The following is a 21,760-nucleotide window of genomic DNA, read 5'->3' on the forward strand; positions in this document are numbered from 1 at the left end:
TCGAGTCTGAATAAATACAAGTCAGTTATTTTAAAATACTTATCGCGTAAAATCGCCCCATTGCATCTCTTCCCAGAAACCTGAACCTTGGCGCCAAGGCTGAAACAGCGTCCGGAAAGCGAGTGACTCCTTTGAAAGAAGCAACCAAAAATGAGCTGGTTGCGCTGCTCAAAGGAAGCCCCTCACCTGTGTGAGTACATCAGTTTCACATCTTTCCCCCTCCACTCCTTCTCATTGGAAATTTATCTCCATAAACACTGGATTATGCAATCACACCTAATTCTGTCTCCTGGAGCCGTATGCTGTGTCGAAATGTTGAGCACTATTTCAGCCCCATCTGCTCCCTCTGTGATGACACTCCCAGTGCGTGCATGCGTGCGTGCGTGTGTGTGTGTGTGTGTGTGTGTGTGTGTGTGAGCAGTGGCAGAGAGGGTTTAGAGGTAGTTTCATTGAATGAAGAACATTATAATAACAAAATGAATCAACCTCAGCTACTTAGGGACATTTTAGATTTTGAATTGGCTCCTAACAACTCCAGGAAGCAGTATTTTAAAAAGCCTGTGTTTATTTATTTATTTATTTTTATTGATCCTGTCTTATAGAAGTCCATCTGGTCACAGAGTGTATTTTCTCCTGATTGGAAGATTTCTTAGCTTAGCTCATTTTTTTTATTCATATATGTTACTTTTAAAATCAGTAATTTCAAAAAGATGAATACAAATAATTTGATTGTGTTGAAAAAAGACAAAACTTAATTGAAGGAAATAGAAGTGCGGTCTGGGTCAATTGAGAACTGAGGAGGCAGATAGTCGGAATGATTTCAGAGTTACTTACTTACTTACAGATATGCCTGCTGTCAAATTTGACTGCTTATTCGTCATACTCAGGCTGCACTGAAAGCCTCTGCTCTTTCACAGAGTCCTCGAGAACATTTTTCCTCGATACCTTCGAGCTCCCAGTGACTCCGACTCAAAGCCTGTTGAGAAGCTTTATAAAGGTAAATCTCCTTATTGCTGTGCACAATATTATTATACTGACTGACATTTTTTTTTATGGAAGAAAGAAAATGGGCAGGCTTTGAAGTGTCAAAATAAAATCAAGTTTTATGAAGTGTATTGTTGAAAAATTGATTACAAACTTGTTAATTATTAATAATTTATCCTTCGTTTCAAAACAGTAAAACAAAGCCTCTCTGTCATTTCCAAAAGCTTTTTTTCCATTGCTACTAATTTATTATTTTGCTTTTCCTTTGAAGATGAAAAGATGTTCAACCTCCATGTGAGCTTGGAACGAGACCAGGCCAACATGAGTCAAAGCCAGGAGTGGTGGATCGTCCACCAGGCCGAGTCCGGCCCATTAGACGATGCCAATGAGATCTTCAAAGGGCTGGACGTCTACGTATTCAGTGACCAAGTCAGCCCTCCCAGTTTGGGCTTTCTGGCTGGATATGGGTATGTGCTGACTGCTGCCACTTTGGTATTAAGTAAGATGTCCTTAGAAACGCTTAAAACCAATGAATCCATTGTGATGGATAAGTTAAGAATATTGACATTTTTTAAAAAAAAAACAATTGATGAAAAGTAAGCCTTTGAGAGAGAGAGAGGGAAATACACTAAAATTGGAAAATAGTTTGATCAACTACTCAATTTGTCGAGGGACAAACATTAAAAATGTACTGAACCAATGTTTTCTAAGAGTTACACATATCTCTAGCAAGTAAATGAATTAATCAGAAAAAAGGAAAGTACATCCTTGATTCCAGAAGGATAATAAAAAGATTTGTAGTTATTTTGAGGAATCATTCTTCAAATTATTTTCATTATGATTTTTAAAGAATAAGGATATGTTAATGTTGGGGATTGGGAACGCTACAATATTCAGAACCAGCCATGTATTTTCATTCTTATGTGCATTGCCTAAGATCTACACCGTGCTGCCTATCATACGTGCTGTCTACACCATCTTTTTCCTCTCCAGGATCATGGGCCTGTACGCCTCGGTTGTCCTGGTCATTGGCAAGTTTGTCCGCGAGTTTTTCAGCGGCATTTCCCACACCATCATGTTCGAGGAGCTGCCCAACGTGGACCGCATCCTCAAGCTGTGCACAGACATCTTCCTGGTCCGAGAGACAGGAGAGCTGGACCTGGAGGAGGAAATGTACTCCAAACTCATCTTCCTGTACCGCTCTCCAGAGACCATGATCAAGTGGACCAGGGAGAAAACTCAGTGAGGAAGAGGGACGGAACTCCTTCAGAGAAGGTTCTGTCGGCGTAAGCAGCTGTTCTCAGGAGCGGGTGCGTCCCCTTCAACCAGGCTGTCGGCAACACTTGCTCAACTTGTAAACTGGCGGTTTCTATTATTTATGTATAAACAGTTGAGGACATTTGCTGGTGCTCTACTCATCTCAAGAACCTGGCTTCCAATGTGGCGTCCAGTGGGTGAAATCAACGGGACGTTTTTTTTCTCTTCCCCATTGGAGTCAGAGAAATCATTCTAAAGAGTGAAGAAAAAAGCTTTTGTTTTCAAGCACAAACGCCCAAGAGCTGTCGCTGCCCTCTTTTTCTGCCCCTAATGTTTTCATAGAGACACGCAGAGGCGCAAAGAGAAGGTGATAGACGACAGCGTTCCTTAAGGGCTTCCCACCAACAACTAACAAGTGCATAGAAGTCCTTCTGCAACTGAAATGTTGGGATAGTGGGCCTGGGTCAGACTGAACTCCCTTTTTCTCCAGAGTTAAAGGCTGCAGACTGACGGAAACGGCCAATTGTGACCAAAAAAACAAACAAAAAAACTTGACCTTGAAATGAACTTTTTTTAAAAGCTATAAGCCACGGGGAGCCTCTTCGGAGGACACAACCACATGATTCTTAGCCTTATTTTCTTTGTATGAGACGAACTGAATCTCTTGTCAAATACATGTCTTTCTCAGGAAGAGCTGTTTTCAGATTCTAGATGCTGTTGTCATGCGATACAATATGTAAGTGAGATTGTAGCAGATGAGATGAACACTATTTAAATGGCATGAAAATTTGCTCTGACAGACCGAGCACTCTTACTGCACAGAGAAGAGGAGGCTGCATGAAGGAAGTCAGTGTGTCGCTTCCCTCCCGTCACCATCCGTCGTCTGAATCACCAACCGCTTGACACTTCAGTCCGAATCGGGGTCGTGTTGGCACGCCACTCATTGAATCCTCTCCGTCGATGACGTTCCCAATGGCAAACGCTGTGGTTTCCGCCATAGAAAACAAAGGGGAAGGTTCCACACATGAAGGGCTGGGAAATGAAGCCCTTTGGTCCAAACTATGCATTAGACAACACTGTTGCATGATAGGGGAAAAAAAGGCAAAAAAAAAAAAATTGCTTCATTATTGTCATGTCAGATTTTCATTACATGTACGTACAATTCTTAAGGGACGGGGTAGGGAGGGAAGTGAAATGTGGAAATATAGCTGTATGTTGAAAAAGAGGGTGGTGTGATGGCGTTGCAGAGAATAAAACAACTGGGAAGGCGTCGAGTTTTTGTATTCTGTGGCCGTTTGTTGGGAACGAGTGAGCAGATGCATCGTCAGCGTGTTTCACAGGGTCGAGATGGTTGGAGCTGGATGAAACTGAGACCCTCTACTTTATCAGGTACACCTTTTACACTCTATCTGTGCCAGTCACTCTGTCATGTACATCTGGTTATAACTAAGTGCAGAAGTTCAAACCAAGCATCTCATTTGGTAATTTAACTGACTTTGAATTGAATAACATGGTTGCCTGGTCGGAGTATTTCACAAAGTGCTGACGAGGGATTTTCATGCACAACAGTGAGGCATTTATAGGAAACGGTCCGGAAAAGAGAAAAGTGCATGTTCTCAGGGCCAAATTGCCCTGTTGATGCCAGAGGTCTCTGGTAATGGGATTTCACATGAGTCAGAGGCAACAGTGACTCCAATAAAAGCTTGTTACAACCAAGTTATACGCAACACTGTCTCTGAACGCAGGTTCAGGTCCAGGTGTCACTCCTGTCAAATAGGAGAAGCAACCTGCGACTGCAATTCTCTCAGGCTCACCAAAAGTGGACAGCAGAAGATTGGAAAACGCTACCTGGTTTGACTCACAATTTTCACTGCAACGTTCAGTTGGTTGGGGCCCAATTTCGTTGAAACAAACATAAAAACATGCAACCATCCTGCCTTCTGCCAATAGTAAATGCTGCTGCTGGTGTGATTGTGTTTGTGATAGTGTTTGATAGATATTCTTGAGATACTTTGGGGCCTTCAGAAGCAACTGAACCTCATTTTAACACGGCTGACTTCTCGGGTATTGTTGCTGACCAGGTTCATTCCTTTTTGACCACAGTGCACTATCTCTTATTGCCTACTTTCTACTGTTTCTTGAACTAGTCAGTGGGTCCAGTGGACTCCAGAATCACCAGATTGCAGGTCGAAACAGAAGATCATGGATGTGTAGCAGACAAATCCACATCTATAAAATGTGACGCTCATCTCACTATGGACCAAAATCAATAATGTTTCATGCAAAACCTGTTGTATTTATAGCATTAAGAAAGCTCTGAATGTAAAAGGGAGTCCAACCTTCTACTAGTAAGTCAGACCTGATAAAGTGGCGGGTGGGTTTAAGAGGAAGACATCACATCAGATGTGCAGGTTTCACAGGATGTTTGGACCACAGACGGTATGTATTGCTACACAAAAGCAGCATTAACGGGAATGAGGGCATTTGGAGCCTCGTGGCCTGGGAGATCTGGCTTGATTCATCAACCCTAGACTTTATTGAATCTATATGTTGACTGAGGGAGATTCAGGTTTCAACCACCTAATGAGGAAACGACAAGAGCCATTAGTAGGAAACTCATAGATTTTTCCCTTTCCTTCTTCTTTATGAGCTCAGTTACGCTGTCTCGTCTCCAAACAGCTGTAAACAGGGTGAACACCTCACACCTAATCCAGTGGAATAAGTCACATTACATTTTCGCTATGTGTATTTTTTAAAGACATAATGCACAGATATGTCAGAAAGTTGTAGAAAATGGTTTGCAGAGAGGATTCTTGGCCTGAGGAGGCGTCACAGTCATTGTGTGTCTGTCAGGGGCCATTTGGCGCCAACACCCGCAGCCACCGTTTGTCTCATTCGTGTGGACAATCTGTCCTTCTTTAACAAGAAAGTATGCAGACCATGAAATGCCACACAACAGAAATGTTTATTGACTCCTGCGCAAATTCTGCATATATCCTTTCGGACTATATTTCTGTAAGGAATATACAAGACGTGCACAAATTAAAATGATGTACAGGAATCAATTTATCCCAGCTAGTAACTTGTCATTTTAATTGGCATGTACATGTGCAAAAATGAAATAAAATGAAATAAAAATAAATCTCCAATCCATGGGTAAAATGCACAGTAAATACAACAGCCTGGTCCCTTTTATAGTAGCTTAGTCACTTTAAAGAGTTGGAAGACACAGCCGTGTCTTGGCTCACACAGCTGGAGGTAGACGCATTACAACAGTCTACGACTGGCATCAAGCTCCACCACCAGGAAATAAACTCTCTTTTTTCCAATTCTGTAATAACTTCAATTAGCACTAACGCTGAAAATGACAGTGTCAGTGATTGTACTCATATTTGTCAAAGTCATGTCTTTGATTTTGATTTTTGTCCCCTAAACATGCACAAACAAAATGGTTGCATATTATGTTCCAGTATCTTGTTTAAGGGGCCACAGACATGAATACTGAATAAATTATCTCTGTACAACAAGGACGTCCAAGCCGGTCCGCCCCTTAGAGAATATCTAGAGTGCTTAGAATTGTAATACGTCTACAGTAATTTAAGACTCTGTTCACAAACAACAGCATAATGTACAGCTTCACAGAGACAAGAAACAACAGAACATGTGCATACAACAGGCTTTCATACATTATTGAACATGAAAGGGTTTCCAGTATTTCTTGTCGACACCCAAAAAACACAAATTGAAAGGCAGCTGAATCTCTCTTCAGCTCTTCTGCAACACCGACTGTAAATGTGGGAAGCCTTAATATTTATTTTTGCACAATGACAAACAGCCACACATTTGGGCTCAGAGGGATCTTCTGGGTTCTTAACACGTCGAGTGTGGCTGTGGTGCGGCTGACACAATTGGGGTTAACACAACCCTCCCTCATAGTCGTCCTCCTCTTCTGCAGCAGCTGTTGCACCACCGGCGCCGCCTTGTGGAGCAGCAGCCTTCTTCTTCTTTCCCCCTCCGCCTGGAACCCTCAGGGAGATGGCCAGCTTGGCGTACTGCAACGAACCAAAGGCAGCATAATGTCACAATAGGCGCAACATTTTGAAGGCCCTAAATATGTCCAGTCAGGCTCTCATGGAGGCCTCAGACTGGAACTCTTTCTACGCTGCGCTGTCAAAAACAATAACAAAATAGGCCTTTTCATTCTGCCTAAAATTAGTGGTACAACTATGAACAGTTACAGTGATGTGAAATAAGTTTTAGTCAGGTAAGTGTGTCTGATTGGCTCCAAATTTATAGTGCATAAGTTATACATCTGCTAAACATCATTAAGAAATAGCTGCAGCATGAAGAAGAAAAAGAAGTCCTAAAAGTGATGGTATGGCCTAAAAGGGCCCTGGGGATGTACGGAGCCCCCCTGACATGGATGAAATAAATAATAATGTGTGGCCACGCATTACTATATCTTGCCCACGAGATAATAAACGCGTGGTCAGTCACGAGATGGTGAATGTGCGCCCAGGCTATTATCTCGTGGCCACGATATGGTTAATTTGATATGGAATTAAGTATCTCTTGCTAATAACCACTCCGTGCCTTACTGCAAGTGACTTTAGAACGTGTGATTCATTCCTGTATTAAAATAAAATGAAATTAATTCAAACTTGTCCATGATTAAAGTAACAATGAGCAATCTGTGTGGGCATGACAACCATCATTATCTAATGGCCACAACAATAATTATCTCATGGCCACGTGTTTATTTTCTCGTGGGCACGCGTGGCCACACATTATTTTCATCCATATCACCAGGGGGATTCTGTAGGGATGAGTATTTTAGTTACTTGAAAAAAATGTATGCAAATGATGAGTTGATAAAATGTCAACAGATTGCCAGCATTTGGTTGGCTAGGTAAGTTTGATCTCAAACATATTCTATGGAGGGATGTTTTTTTTTTTTTTTAAAGAAGCCCTTGAAACAATGCTAATAAGCAAAACACAAAACAAAAACACATAATATATGTAAATGTATACAGTTGTTAAACTTTCTTGAGCAACTGTGACCTACTAGACCTTCTCAAGTTGCTGTTGACAAATAAAACTAACCAACCAATTTATTTTAAGATAAGCAGAGAGGCTAAAGGCCAAAAGATTTAGTTGCAAGTAAAAGTAAGAAAGTATATTGCAAACAATGATAATATAACTCCTGACATCCCACTATATAATATATAGTCACCTCCTTACAGGTCTAATGTAAGTAAACATAACTGCTTAGCATTATGGAATGAAGACCCACAAGTTTATTTTAAGTAAATTGATCTGGCTTAATCAAAATCAAATGCACACTTGCATTTTCTTTTTTCATATTATGTCAAAAGATCTGGTAAAAAAAAAAAAAAAGTTCCAGACTGCAGCAGCTTTGGCGACATCATGTGACATTGCCGACTATAGACAAAGCATGCACACTTGAGATTTAATTGCAATCATATGCCAAAACAACTCACATCATTGTCCATGTACTTGAGCAGAGGAGAGTTGCACACGCGGTAGACCTGGTCCTCGTCTTGCTCGTCGTAGCCCTGCAGTAACGTCTCCATCGCTACGCAGTCTTCGCTTCCACTGTAGCCTGGGAGACTGGCAGAGAGAGAGGCGGCACTGCACGTTACAACTTGTGCGTCAAGTGGCAGAGAATAAAACAAGACGCACGGGGTAATTTCAAGGAGAGCTTCACTGATAAAACACACCTGTAGCTCTCTCTGACGCATTTATCAGCTGCTACGAAGTCCCCTCTGTGAAGATGAATCAGCACCTGAGCAGTGGTTTTCTAAAGAATGAAAGCAAGAGAAGTGAAACAACGTGCACAATTAATGCGCACGGAACAAATGTTATTAATCCATATGGTAGGTTGACACATGCAGCAAAACATCAGAGGAGGTCACCTTGAAGCACATGGGGAAATTCTCAATCTCTTTGTACATGTTCTTCTCTTTCTGCAGAGCAACTGCTGCTTCATCCAACCTGGTGAGAGAGAGACATAAGCAGACTGGTGATGAAGGAGGAGAAGGTGCTGAAGGAGCAAACACTCGAAGATGAGTGGAACTGTTCGGTTCAAACCTTTCTTTATCTCTAGGGGAAACCTAAAGAATGTCTTAGACTGTGCGTGCTGGAATGTACATATTATTTCTTAATGGCTATGGGCCTTACATTCAAATGGCTTCATTTTATAAGTCAATTGTTTTATTTCATTCATTGTGAATCAAGTCTCAGATGCATCGCATTTCATCAAAAAAACAACACAAGAAAAAGCAGCTACTGTGCATGCACATATATGTATATATATATATATATATGTATATATATATATACATATATGTATATATATATACATATACATATATGTATATGTATATATATATACATATATGTATATAGTCTGGGACCCATGACCCTAATTATATATATATATACATATACATATATGTATATGTATATATATATACATATATATATATATATATATATATATATATATATATATATATATATATATACATACATATATATACATATATATACATACATATATATACATATATATATATATATATATAAAAACATTATATATATATAAAAATGAAACCAGAAGAGGTGATTTCTCCTCCACCTTAACTTTGCTCTACCTTCTTAACCTGACCAGAAGTCTGGAAGCTTTTCCCAGCAGTTCAACAGCCTGACGGAGACGGTCCTCATTCTAAAAAGGAAAAACACAAATGTGTGTTAAAAAAAAAAGAAGCGAAATAACTCAAGAAACCCATGACCCTAATTAAACATTTTCTTTATTGATTGGAGGCTTAAATTCACCTCAAAGACGCCTGCCGCCTTCTGATAGAGGTCCACAGCTTTCTCCAAGTTCAAAGGTTCTATCAGTCTGGGAATAAACAAAAACACGCTGATGCAAAATGATGTAAAATAAATATCCAACAATTTCTTCTTGGATTAGCAGAATTCAGAAAATGCCAAATCTAATTGGCTGACATTCAATTCATTGCTGGGTAAGCAGCACTTTACAGTTAATCTAAGGTCTGGAATGAATGAGTTCTTACTTTCCAGCCCGGTCCAGAGCCATGGCAGCAGTGTCAGGAGTCCCATTCTCCATGTACATCATACAGGCTTTCTCTATGTACTGGATGGCTTCTGGCATCTTCTTTTGCTCCTGTTTAAAGGGAAATAAAGCAAGATGACGACATCTATATCTTCACGGCACCTGCCTATTAGCTGTTAAAACTGCGGGGACACTCACCTTCATCATCATACCTGCCTGCTCAATAGCCCTGTGGATATGAGGAATAGCATTAGCAACACATGTAGGGTTTATCTTTTTGTTGGTCAGTGTAATTACTGTGGTAAAAAAAAAAAAAAAAAAAGGGAAAAAAAGAAGAAGACACTTACTTTGCAGCGTGGAAAAGCCTGTCAGTTTCGTTAAGGAAATGTTTTTGTTTTTTAAAACAACAGTCAAATGTCATAGCAGTCAACTCTAGACCGATCACATCGAGGATACGTCTTGTTTTCTGTGTGATATTCAGCTTCTTTCAGGTAAGCGTCCTTGGCCTGTTCATATTGCTTCGCATTCTTGAAGCACACAGCTAGAAAGAGGCGTAAACAATTAGACAGCAGTAGTAATAATAAGTGGGAGGACGTTCGTACCGGCTCGAAACGACGCATTCTACGTTACCTGCTTTTGCATATTCTGATGCAGCGCTGTCAAAATCTGGCTTCCACTTTGTCAGGCTCGTTTTTAAGCTACACAATGATGACAAGCACAGTTATGATAGGCTAAATGGAGTATATATGCTCATGTTACAGAATCATAAAATAACAACGCATGTACACGGGTAATATTTATTTTATGGTCGGTGGAATACAGCGGTGGCCTTTACAGCTAGCTGACACCAGCAAGAAAACAAACAGATTTTTCATTATAGCAGGAAACAAACGAAATATTCAATTCCCGTGACATACCATTTTTCCGCTTTAGCTATGTGCTCGTGGGCTTCATTTATCTTCTGAGCAGCCATGGTGTAAATTAATTGGAAGGCGGTGTAACGAATGTGTGTTAGATAATTTAATACAAGACGTTTTCCGTCGATGTTTGGATTAGCAGTAACTCCTCCTCGGGCCAACGTCATCCAATGTCGCAGGCTACGGAAGCCCTTCAAAACCAAACATTGCCGCAATGCAGAAGTCGTACTACTGTATTTACGACTGTCTTTTCCATTAAAAAGCAATAGCAATTTACCACCACGGTCAAAACAAAAAATTTGTCATTAACAGCCCGCATCTGTTACTTGTGTTAAACAGCATGTGATGCTTTACAAAAATAAAACCTTTGCAGTTCATGCAATGATCATGTTTTTCCTCTATGTTGGTTGAAGTGGACATTCACCCCCCCCCCAAACCCGAACCCCGTAAAGGCACAATAATGTGTTATTTAGAACTGTTTAGACGAGAGAAGGGACTCAAAGCTGTTTGTTTATTCATTTATTTTTATTTTTATTTTTTATTTTTTATTTATTTGTATTTTATTTCAATTTATTTTTTATTTTATTTTATTTTATTTTTTATTTGTTTTATTTTATTTTTATTTTGTAATGAACACGGGCTACTTAAAAAAATATATATATATCGGAAGAAAATCTGAACACGACGGAAACGGAAATGCAATGGAACGTGATTAGTGACGTCATGACGGCCCCAGTCTCTAATGGCTGAACAACAACAATCGTCGGCAGATGACAAACTTTGTCAAACTTTAACAGAGACGAAGAAAAGTTGTAAAACGCCGTTTCGTTTGATTCCACAACAGCATTTGTACTTTGTCGCGTCTGGATTATAATTCCAAATGTGGAACCACTAATGGATCCGAGATATGACATACCGAGGAGGGCCGCCGGTGGCGGCGGGGGCTCCGCGAACTCATCCCCGGCCCTCACTGCTCAGTCGCGCCGCAAGAAGATACCCCCCAGGCCCGCTGATTTTAAACTCCAAATCATCATCATAGGCTCTCGGGGCGTTGGCAAAACGAGCCTTATGGAACGATACACCGATGACACCTTCTGCGAAGCTTGCAAGTCGACCGTAGGTGCGGACTGGAGGCGTTTGTGGGACTGGTTTTGTCAACTTTTTATTGACAACACTCGACGGGGCTGTGTGTGATTACTGCACAAATGTATTACTTGTTCATTTTGCTAACAGCTGAACGAAATATGCTGTCGCTGACCTTGGTATATGAGTACTACTGAGCTACTGTCTCGAGCTAGTTCAGTTTAAGCTAACGGGAGAAAAAAGTGTAGTTGCAGTTCCAACCATATTATTATTATTCCACTTTACTTATATAATAAGATACTCATTTAATACACTTTATATTATTATACTATTTTAAAGGGCGTTTTACGGGGCTCTCGTCAAAGCAAAGCCGAGTATGACAGACAACACGTATGGAACAACATGTGTCAGCAGCTATTCAGCAACAAAACGACTGGTAACGGTTGAGTGAAATTAGGACCTAATCACTTCCTATCCGCGGCCATTCTATTTTATTTTTAAGAGTCATGGGTCACATTTTCACATCAGATCAATTAAAAACAACAACAACAACAACAAGTTGGCTCTTAAATTTCGTTTATTTCATGAAAATAGCACCGTTTAATTTCAATTGTTGTCAAAAAAAAAATGTTTTGGATGTCAACAGCTTGTAATGCAGAGCAGCTTAGGTATTTAAATTCGGGTACATGGTCCTATGACAAACACTACAACCCCAAAATAGCACCACACACAGGCAGCTGCTGTGGCACCACTCAATTTAGTACCCTGCCAACCTCGTGACACAGGTCCTCACTGATAATGTTTACCTCCGACCAGTGGCGTCAACAGTTTGACACCACTTCTGCTTAATGGCCAGCCACGATTGTACAAAACATTTGTTGTGCGTGGCAGACATGACATCCTACTAGAAAACACACCCAGGACTCGACCAGTGCTACTCATCAAATGCAAAGACAGGAAGGGAAGTCCTCCAAAGACCAGCGCAGGAAATTCTTGTGCTTGTATTTGTCCCTGCCCACATGTGTTTCACATCTTCCTTGACTCGCAGGGGTTGACTTCAAAATCAAGACAGTGGAGCTCAGAGGGAAGAAGATCAGACTCCAGATATGGTGAGTAATTAGAGGAAAAGTTCCTAGTTCCTTTATTCTTACTCAGGGAGCACTTCCTGTGTGTGTCCTGACTCTCTGTAGCCAACTCTGACAGAAACGACTCAATGCTTTCTGACCTTTGCTGTTTGACCAATGCATGTGCAAATAACATTGGGAAAATATGCTGTTTCTTGCTTAAACGCCTTCTTCTAGGGGTACATACAGCATGTGAAAGTAAATTCATATTTCATCCCTCCTCATTTTAAAGGTGTTACTGTACTTGAAATTCCAATGCAGCTGAAATAGAAAACAACTTGTCAACATTCAAGACTCAGTCTGAACTCCAGTGTGGTGTAACTTTCATTTGAACCAACACAGTAATTAGTGGCATCATGTTCTTGCAGCTGCTAACTCTTAGTCAGGACCTTACGTTCTTCCGTATTCAGCAGTGAATCCCAATGATGTTTTCTGTGGAAATGTATTGAGAATAATGCAATTGAGTATTTTTGATAGATGCTTAGGTAAATCTTTTACAAAAGAGTCAACCCAAAGTTTTAAGTAGTCTTTCAGCTGCATAGTGTTAATTTAAAAAGCTATCCCAGGTTTGTTTTAAAGAAGTTGTTGACTCTTTCTCTAATTGTAATATTACAGAAGTGCTGTTAGTAAAACAAAAATGAAACAAACAAAAACAAAAACGTCAAACAAAAATTAAGAGTGAGAATGCTCAACAAAAAAATCTACTAATTTGTCAACAATATAAAGCTCATTAAGTCATATATCTATATCTATATCTATATCTATATCTATAGTTGTGGTCAAAAGTTTAGATAACTACATGTTCCTACACTAAATCTCATGCTAAATTCAAGTTACACAATCGAATCATGACTAAACCAGCACCCAGGAAGCCATAGGAGCACTGCTTTTGGGAAATAAAAAGAAAAGGCAAAAATTCCTCATTATTTCAGATTTATTGATATTTATTTGTAGAACACTGCTTTTTTACTGGGGCATAAGTTTACATACACCCACTTGTCTGGGCTATTTTACAGTAAATTAGTTGAAATCAGGTTGTGCAATCATTCATCAATCAATTCATGGAATCATCCCTTGAATCTTGTTTCATTCATGTTGTTTAAAACCCAAGGTGTAGAAATGATGGGCTATAAAAGCAGCTTGACTTTACACACACTGCATTTCCACTTGAGACTTGCAATGGGAAAGTCAAAAGAATACAGCCATGACATCAGGGAGTGAACTGTTGCCTTGCATAAGTCAGGCTCGCCTGTTGGGACCATTTTAAGGCAGCTCAGACAATAGTTCCCACCAAAAATGTTCTCCTTTTTTTCATGACTGGTTTTACTAGAGAAATCAGTTTGATTGACCGAATATTTAACTCTAATTTCTAACTACATTTTTTGTCTGTATCTTATAACTAGTGACAAAGACAGTACTAACACGGTTGTCAACTTAAGCTGCATTCTTGTTGTACAATCACATCCTGAAAACATCAAGTGTTTGAATGAATTTGATGTCAGGCGTGCTTTAAGTGCTTTGTTGAGTCTGTGGCTTCAGTAGTTTTCAGTGCTGGGAGCTGCATCACTTATTTTCACTAACACGTCTGTCCAATTGACTGGCACCCCGTCCTCCACCCTCCCACCTAAACACCTGCCCTCATAACATCTCATAGTGCCCCTTGACCTACGCTCTGTCTGCCTGGGGGTGTCCGTCTGCGGTGTGTCTCACCTCTCGTCTTCCACCACTCGCATCAAGCCTCCATCAGTACAGTGGCCGGCCTCACCTAACCTCGCTGTCACCGCGCTGCCGTGTGTCTGTCCCCTCCTCTGCTCATAAGCCTGACTGTGACTCACATGGGGGACGGGGAGGGACTAACATGCTGGAGGTACAGCAACACTTCACTGTGAGTGAAGCAAACTCCTCATCTTGCTGCTCACAGCTACAGTGTCTTCTGAGTTTGGAATAGTTTTTACCCTTACATTTTTATGAAAGAAAGCAAATAAAATGTATATTTGTTGAGAAAATGAATCAGATTTTTGCGTGACTGTAGCACTGTTGTGTGCATGTTTAGGATAGGAGATACTGCATCAACGTTCAGTCCTGTTCACTATACCCTGAACCAGTTTAAGGCAGATATGCATTTTGTTTTTCAGAATTGTTTTTTTTTTTATGTAAAAGTTGTTAGATAATTTCCTAAATGTCAATGGACGTATTATTAATGACTGTTACTGGGTATTAAGTATTATTTGGAGTTTGAGTATTTTTTTTATGTCTTTTTCAATTTTGCTCTCGAATTGTATTTATATAGTTAAGTTAGATCAAGGCATGGTATGTTATCAATGTTTATATAGTGTTTCCTTGTGCTTTTACTTGTGTAGACGTTAAACAGTGTTTGGCTCCTATTCAGGGACACTGCTGGTCAGGAGCGATTTAACAGCATTACGTCAGCATACTATAGAAGTGCCAAGGGAATAGTGCTAGTGTATGACATCACAAAGCAGGAGACCTTTGACGACCTGCCCAAGTGGATGAAAATGATCGACAAGGTAAGCAAACTGACAAGAATTACCTTTTTTTTTAAGTTGCTCATGAGCAAATTGTAGTTTAATTTCTATCTGCAGGTGTGTTGAGTTCCACTCTACTTTGTGTGTTTTCTTTTCAGTATGCCTCAGAAGAAGCAGAGCTTCTCCTGGTTGGAAACAAACTGGACTGCGAGGCTGATCGCATCATCTCCAGACAGCAAGGAGAAAGAGTAGGCCAACACTCAAACAACCATGATATCACAGATCCACCAAACTATTTTGTAGCAGTTACATTGTATTGTAGGCACAATGAAGAGTTTAGCATTTTTCCCGAATCCTGCCCTTTTCTTGCCACATATCATCATATTTTCAGATCACATTGTGTTGACAGTATTTGTATTTTGTGTTAATGATTGACAGCTTTAATATATATATAATACAGTATGTGATATCTCATACATATAAGTAACAGACTGTGTTAAATCAAATCTACACTTTTCTACTGATTTTTTTTCCTACCAATAGATACACTGTCATTCCTACCAATAGATTATCTGTCATCTAGTTGAAAGGGATTGAATGTTCTTTCATTGTGCAACTTTCGTTTTCTTTCTGAAAGTATTTATTTTGCTGTATTTCTTTTCCTGCAGTTTGCCTCTCGAGTAAGTGGAATGCGCTACTGCGAAGCGAGTGCCAAGGATAATTTCAATGTTGATGAAATCTTTCTGAAACTTGTGGATGACATTCTGAGCAAGGTAGAGCCTGAGCAAAACAAAATCATTCACTGCTTCATTCGCACGTACACGACGTGGACTGAAAACTGTATTTTTTCCGTGCTGTCTAGTTGCATTCATTTTTCAGCAAGATCTTGTATTGATGATGGGAGAGTCAGACCACTGTGCAGAGACTTCTTCAGCACATCTCAAAGATTCTGGTCTGGAGTCAGTGGAGGCCAGTTCATGTGATGATAATGTCTCTAGCTCTTTCCACTCTGTCACCATCAATTTCCATCATCAATCTTGGTGAAAAATTGATGCAACACTGGATGAAAATGAATCGGAGCAGAAGCTTATCGAAACAACAGCACAGTGCATGCACGCCGTAATCAAAGTTAAAGACATGTATGACCCTTATGGCCATGCGGCGTATGTGAGCTCAGTGTATGTGTTGACACACGTTTTGTTGATGACTTTTTCCATCGTCCTGTTTTTAATTTTCTCGGTGGGAGGCAAATTTGAAAGTCTTCTTATCTAAGCCACCTGCTCACTGTTCCCGATGCTACAGATGCCTCTGGAAGTCCCCAACAAGGAGCTCTCCAACAGCGTCCTCTCTCTGCAGCCCGAGCCGGAAGTGCCTCCAGAGTTGCCTCCTCTCCGCATGCGCTGCTGCTGAGCACACGAGTGGTCCTCCGTTGCACGCACACACTACACACAAGACATACTCACACACGCACACAGACAAGCGCTAGGTTCTTAAATGCAGGATGCGGTTATGGCCACCAGGTGGTAGCAAACAGCAGCAGTTTGCAGTTGAGGCTGTTGGAGGATGCACGGACTCTGAACAACCAGTTAAATCTTCCCTTATTTCTTCTTTTGTAAGTGTACACTTTGGCATATATCATACTAACACGTGGTGAAGTCCCCCACTTTCAGCCTCCACTTGACCCCCGACTACCTCATTCCTCCAACCGTTAGGGTAGCTGTGCCTTTGAGGTAGAAAGTCCTCCAGTTTTGCTTAATTAAGAGAAGATTGATTATTGTGGGCGTTCAGACTTTTTTACCTTTATTACATTAAAAGAAAACATATATACTGCACACTAAATCATCATCTAAAATGCCCTGATAGTGTTGTATTTTGTGCATCATTGGGTTTGTGTTAAAAGGGATAATAATATCTCACATCTCCACCCTAGTTACGCTCTAGGTGTTAGCTCAGTAAATACATATCTTTTTTGGTAAGTTAGGTCAACATTGTCAGATTGCCTTGAGGTAAACAAAAGCACATGATGTAAATACAGCGTGTAGCTAGATTGAGTGGGCGTGATGCAGATTTTTGTAGCCAGCAGCAAGTGGTTGTGGGGTGTTGATTATATCAGTTAGCATTTCATTGCCACTAAGATAATAATATGTCTGCAAGAGTTGACACATCCCTGTAATTGTTTTTTTTGCACTACAGTCCAGTAGCACAGGCAAAGTTGACAGTAGGTGACTTGTAGTTTTAGCAGTAGGGAAGATCTGGCTGACACACGAACCACAGTGTTGACGTGGATGGCGTCAGAGTGAGAGATGGGCGATGAGGGATGGGTGTTTCCTCAGGGGCATCCAAAGAAGTCATACACTCGCTGTTTGTTGCATTTACCCACACATTGTTTTAGTCTGTGGTTCTTTTGGTTTCATGTACTTCAAACTCTATTTTTTTTTTTTTTTTTGAGATTATTTCAGTTTTGAGAGGTGAATGCTGGAGTCCCTCTGTTAGGGTGAAACGTAAAGGAGCGTTTGCTCACTTTCTGGGTGACCCAGAAAGTTTTCATTGGACACGTTGGCTCATTCAGACAGGCTGTCATTGCAGATTTGAGTTGCTTAGAATTTCACAGCAAATTAGCATGTGTACAAATCTGCCCAAAGGGACTTTTTTTTTTGTAAGAGTGATCAGGTGTTTGGACATTAAACTGGTGTGGTGATGTCCCGTTTCTTGCACATTAAGGAAAAAACTAAAAAGATAGGTAATGCATGTTCATCCTGCCTGTGGTCCTTGACAGGAATATCATTTAGCAATTCTTTTTCTTAAGTTAGTTAAGCTGATGGAGATGTAGCACTGCTTCTGTTACATACGTGTTACAGTGAAACCCTGAGTCTGAGGGTGAAGAAGGAGGAGCCACTTGAAAGTACCTGATCATTTTTTCTCCCCAGCTTTTAGTGAAATTCTTTCATGATTAATGTTACTGTCAGGCCTTTGGTCATTCTTGAAGGGGACATGAGACATTTTAACGCAATGAAATGTTTCACGCCTAAACTGAACAAAAAGGAATTAAAAGGCCTCTACTTACAAAACCGTAATGGACGTTGAAACATTTCATTGGAAGATGTTATTTAGCGCCCCTTTGATATCAGACCTTATCCTTTATGGCGTTAGATGACAGTGAAAACACTTAATTTGCCCCTGAACATTAGCATTTAGCAATTAGCACTAATTCTTTGTTCTAACAGCCAAGCCTTATACTATTCAGTGTATTGAATATATGTTTAAAGGAAAAACAATGCTTTTATTTGCATATCCTTCGAGATTGAAGACTGTACTTTGTATTAAACCTGTTTAAAAAAAGTCATTGAATCGTTTTGGCATGTTTAAAATGAATTTGTGATATTTATAACTTATGGCATTGTCGAACTAATGAAATGCATTAAAGACCTCTATATTTATTACCAGACTTTTGCGTCTTTTTTCATATAGTTTATGATATATATACGTGTGTGTGTGTGTGTGTGTGTGTGTGTGTGTGTGTGTGTGTGTTTAATGCATTTATATATAGATAAACGCATTTCATATTGACCACATTTGTTTTAACCATATGGTACAGAATTCACTTAACCAATACTTTCTAACAATAATGTGTGTTTCTGCTTTATCTTCAGACCTTGTTTCGATCCCCATTCAAATGTTTGGAAGGTCAAACAAAGCATCAGATTCGGCAGCAAGCTGAGACTCAGTATTTTTTTTTTCTAGTGGTTGTAAACGACAGAGTGAATATACTGTTTTCTAGAAATCAAATCATCTGTCGGGTTTGCCACGTGAGGCTGCTCCACTGAAGTGCATGATTATTATTATTATTTTTTTTTAAGAAACCTCTGAAAATTGGCATGGCAGCTTTAAACAGCTTTAAATTCCGTGGCTTCATTTTTGTTTGTTTGTTTGTTTGTTTGTTTGTTTTACCCAACAGTGTAGAAGTCACTGATTTGCTAGCTCAGCTGTGAATCCTTTTGTTCTAAACGTGTGTAGCTCCTTATTTTCCCAACATGAACAGGTGAGTACTCGACTTTCCGGGGCTCAGTCGCAACTATGGCGTGGTTGCCACTCACTGGGGCATGCGCACCAGAGCGTGCCAAAACCTGGTCCCAGAGAAAACAAGGGGTGTGCTCGTGTGCTTGTCAAGCAAGCAGCGCATGCGCCCCGCAGAAAATCACGGGCGTCGAGCCTCGCACCGCAGCGCCTGCAGATCTTCATGTCAGATAGGAGGAAGAGCGGAGTGGGCTCCTTAATCCCGGTGTAACACGAGGATGGAGAGCCGAGCTGCGGCGGAGGAGGAAGGAGAAGAAGAAGGTTGACAAGACCGAATGCCTTCAACTTGTCTTGTCTGCAGTAGAAACCTCCCTGCCATCTCATTCGTCCCCGTGATCCTCGTCTTATGAGTGTGATTTTTTTTTTTTTTTTTTGGGTCGTTGCAGCGTTTTTCCTCACAATGACAACCTGGTGAATGCAAACGAGATGGAATGAAAGGGCACAACGCAGGATGCGAATCCCCGACTCGACCAGGAAGGAGGTAAAGGAACCTGCTGCTGCCTGCTGTCACGGATCACCCGCCGTCTTGTGCACTGACCGCTTCCGTCATCGCACTGCTGCTTCTGCCGCTGCTGCCGCTGCTGCCGCCGCCGGTGTCGCTGTATCATGGAGATCTCCGAGGGCTCCGGCAGCGACACCAAACCGCAGAACCACCAGTTGGAGAAGAAGAGACTGAACCGGGCGCCTTCCCCGGCCAGACCTTTCATCAAGGATGTGCACTCCCGCTCTGCCAAGCCACCTGCCATCGTCCCCAAATCCCCCAAAGTCAGCAAGCAGCAGCAGCAGCAGCAGCAGCAGCAGTCCGTCCCGCTGCCTTCGGCCCATCCGAACCGCAACTCTAGACGCAGCACAACTGGACAGAAGGAGAAACTAGCCACGGCGAAAAGTCACGCCAAGTCTCCCGCGGTGAAAAAGCCCCTCGCCAAGGTTCCCCATCACGGTGCAGCCGAACCCAAAGCCGCCGGCATCAAACCGGAAGGCACCGGCAGTCCGCTCCTTGCTAAGGGCAAGAAGGGGAAAGCAGCCTCGGGTTCTCCAGGGGGTCTCTGCCATGGATCCCCCATCCGGGTACCGACCGGGGCGACTCTCGGCCGGGTCAGCCAGACTGACAGCAGCTCGGACCTGTCCGACTGCCCGTCCGAGCCGCTATCGGACGAGCAAAGACTGGCCCAGGCCGCCAGCAGCGACCCGGAGTCCGGTACCGGCTCCAGCGACCGGGACCAGCCGGGACCGGACAACCCGCTGCGGCCGGAGGCGAGCGGAGCGGCCGCCGCTGACGCCCCGGCGCCCCCAGGCGAGGCTCCCGCCGGCAAAGGCAGCGTGTCTCAGGCTCATCCCGCTCCGGGGCCGCACGCTGGGAGACGCAAGCCGGAGAAAGCGGCAACAAGCGCACAATTAAGAGGAGCCAAGCAGGGGGGTGAGGAGGACCTGCAGCGGGAGGTGGAGGATCTGAGATCTGAAAATGACTACCTCAAGGTACGATGATGATGATGATGATGATGATGATGGTGATGGTGATGGTGCAGCTCTGTCTGTGTGAGAAGAATAAAACAAACAAATAAAAACTTATGAATTTCACTCCTGGGGGCAAAAAAGCAGCAGTTTCGGTGATGGGACAACCTACACCGGACAGCCTTGGTTTCATCAGCATCACCTTCTTGAAGCCACTTCCACCTGCTCAATAACTGAGTGCTTCATATACATGTAGTATAAATAATTCAAATGTGGATGCATTTCCTTTTAATGCCCACAGCTGTCACCCCCATGAAGTCCCTCCACCAACTCTCCATCCATCATGTCATCTTTTTAACCTCCCCCGTGGCTTTGACCTTTATTGATGGGCTTTTTTATTATTAGTGGCCTCACCCTAGAGTGTCCCGGTGTCTCAGTGTCGCTTCTATTAAGTCATTAAAGAAGCCTAATTTGACAGGAAGAACATTCACCTCCCCTATTTTTTTCTCATCTGTCAATGATAAGATGTCCTCAGAGGGGCACGGCAGTGTGTTGACTCAGTGCTGTGGCTAGCCAGCTTTCACTTGTGTTTCACTGTGTCGGATCACGTTTGAAGACGCCATGCAGGATGTCCCTCCTCCTCTAAATAGGCTATCCCTGCGTGCTGGGGAGGGAGGGAGGGAGGCGAGCAGATGATGCGGCAAGCAACCCTGCATCCCCTTCTCTTTTTTGGTTTAGATTCAGACAGGTTTATTTGCATGTTCCTCTGAGTGTTATTTCAGAGTTGATAACGCATGTCGGCGTGTCTCTCTCTCTCTCTCTCTCTCTCTCTCTCTCTCTCTCTCTCTCTCTCTCTCTCTCTCTCTCTCTCTCTCTCTCCCCCCCCCCCCCTCTCTCTCGCTCTCTCTCCGGCTTGGTGAAAACACAAGAGAGTTAATCAGCTTTACCGGCTCTGGCTGTGTCCCACAGGACTTGATAACAGTCAGATGTCCCATGTGTGTTGGCTTCAAACACCCTCCCGCCTGGCTGTCAGTCTGCCAGCTGGGACTCTGATGTGAACTCCTCCACGTCCCCCAACTCTCCCCTCCCCCATGTCCCAGATATTCTGGGAGTCCCCGTCCCTCTGTCTTCATCCTTTCATTTATTTCACTTTTACTTTGAGTTATGTGTCAGGTATCGTTGTAGGCATCAAAAGGGAGGGTGACAAAAGTGTTTCAATATAGATACATATGAGACAGACTAAAAGTAAATGCAAGTTCTATGTGTTAATATTATTGATTTACA

The 21,760-nt window shown here is 41.9% G+C and overlaps 4 protein-coding genes across 9 annotated transcripts in view; 3 read left to right on the forward strand and 1 right to left on the reverse strand.

The window, feature by feature from the left end:
- Positions 1-5,383, forward strand: part of piezo2b (piezo-type mechanosensitive ion channel component 2b) — a 62,374-nt gene extending 56,991 nt beyond the window's left edge. For both annotated transcript variants that reach the window (XM_076021741.1, XM_076021743.1), the window contains 4 exons: positions 77-190; positions 918-997; positions 1,256-1,451; positions 1,978-5,383. In XM_076021741.1, the coding sequence (XP_075877856.1) occupies positions 77-190; positions 918-997; positions 1,256-1,451; positions 1,978-2,230 (643 nt within the window). In that variant the 3' untranslated portion in view covers positions 2,231-5,383. The remainder of the gene's footprint in view (positions 1-76; positions 191-917; positions 998-1,255; positions 1,452-1,977) is intronic.
- Positions 5,188-10,433, reverse strand: napgb (N-ethylmaleimide-sensitive factor attachment protein, gamma b). Its single transcript, XM_076021744.1, has 11 exons — positions 10,258-10,433; positions 9,971-10,038; positions 9,779-9,881; positions 9,539-9,569; positions 9,342-9,451; positions 9,100-9,166; positions 8,919-8,989; positions 8,178-8,256; positions 7,983-8,062; positions 7,743-7,872; positions 5,188-6,293 (listed from the first exon to the last, which is right to left on the reverse strand). The coding sequence occupies exons 1-11, from the start codon at positions 10,422-10,424 to the stop codon at positions 6,156-6,158; spliced, it is 1,044 nt and encodes a 347-aa protein (XP_075877859.1). The 5' UTR covers positions 10,425-10,433; the 3' UTR covers positions 5,188-6,155.
- Positions 10,434-10,965: 532 nt separating this feature from the next.
- rab12 (RAB12, member RAS oncogene family) lies at positions 10,966-18,388 on the forward strand. The gene is made up of 6 exons (XM_076021745.1): positions 10,966-11,377; positions 12,389-12,449; positions 14,854-14,992; positions 15,109-15,198; positions 15,619-15,723; positions 16,253-18,388. The coding sequence occupies exons 1-6, from the start codon at positions 11,152-11,154 to the stop codon at positions 16,358-16,360; spliced, it is 729 nt and encodes a 242-aa protein (XP_075877860.1). The 5' UTR covers positions 10,966-11,151; the 3' UTR covers positions 16,361-18,388.
- A 735-nt stretch (positions 18,389-19,123) lies between these two features.
- mtcl1 (microtubule crosslinking factor 1) overlaps positions 19,124-21,760 on the forward strand; it is a 51,191-nt gene continuing 48,554 nt past the window's right edge. For 3 of the 5 annotated variants that reach the window (XM_076021746.1, XM_076021747.1, XM_076021749.1), the window contains exon 1: positions 19,125-20,500. In XM_076021746.1, the coding sequence (XP_075877861.1) occupies positions 19,631-20,500 (870 nt within the window). In that variant the 5' untranslated portion in view covers positions 19,125-19,630. Of the gene's footprint in view, positions 20,501-21,760 lie in introns of all 5 variants that reach the window. The other 2 variants (XR_012926281.1, XM_076021748.1) reach the window with 1 other exon arrangement.

Source organism: Nelusetta ayraudi, unplaced genomic scaffold (genome assembly GCF_046127955.1).
Source record: "Nelusetta ayraudi isolate G7.1 ecotype Tasmania unplaced genomic scaffold, CSIRO-AGI_Nayr_v1 ptg000011l, whole genome shotgun sequence".
Taxonomy (NCBI): domain Eukaryota; kingdom Metazoa; phylum Chordata; class Actinopteri; order Tetraodontiformes; family Monacanthidae; genus Nelusetta; species Nelusetta ayraudi.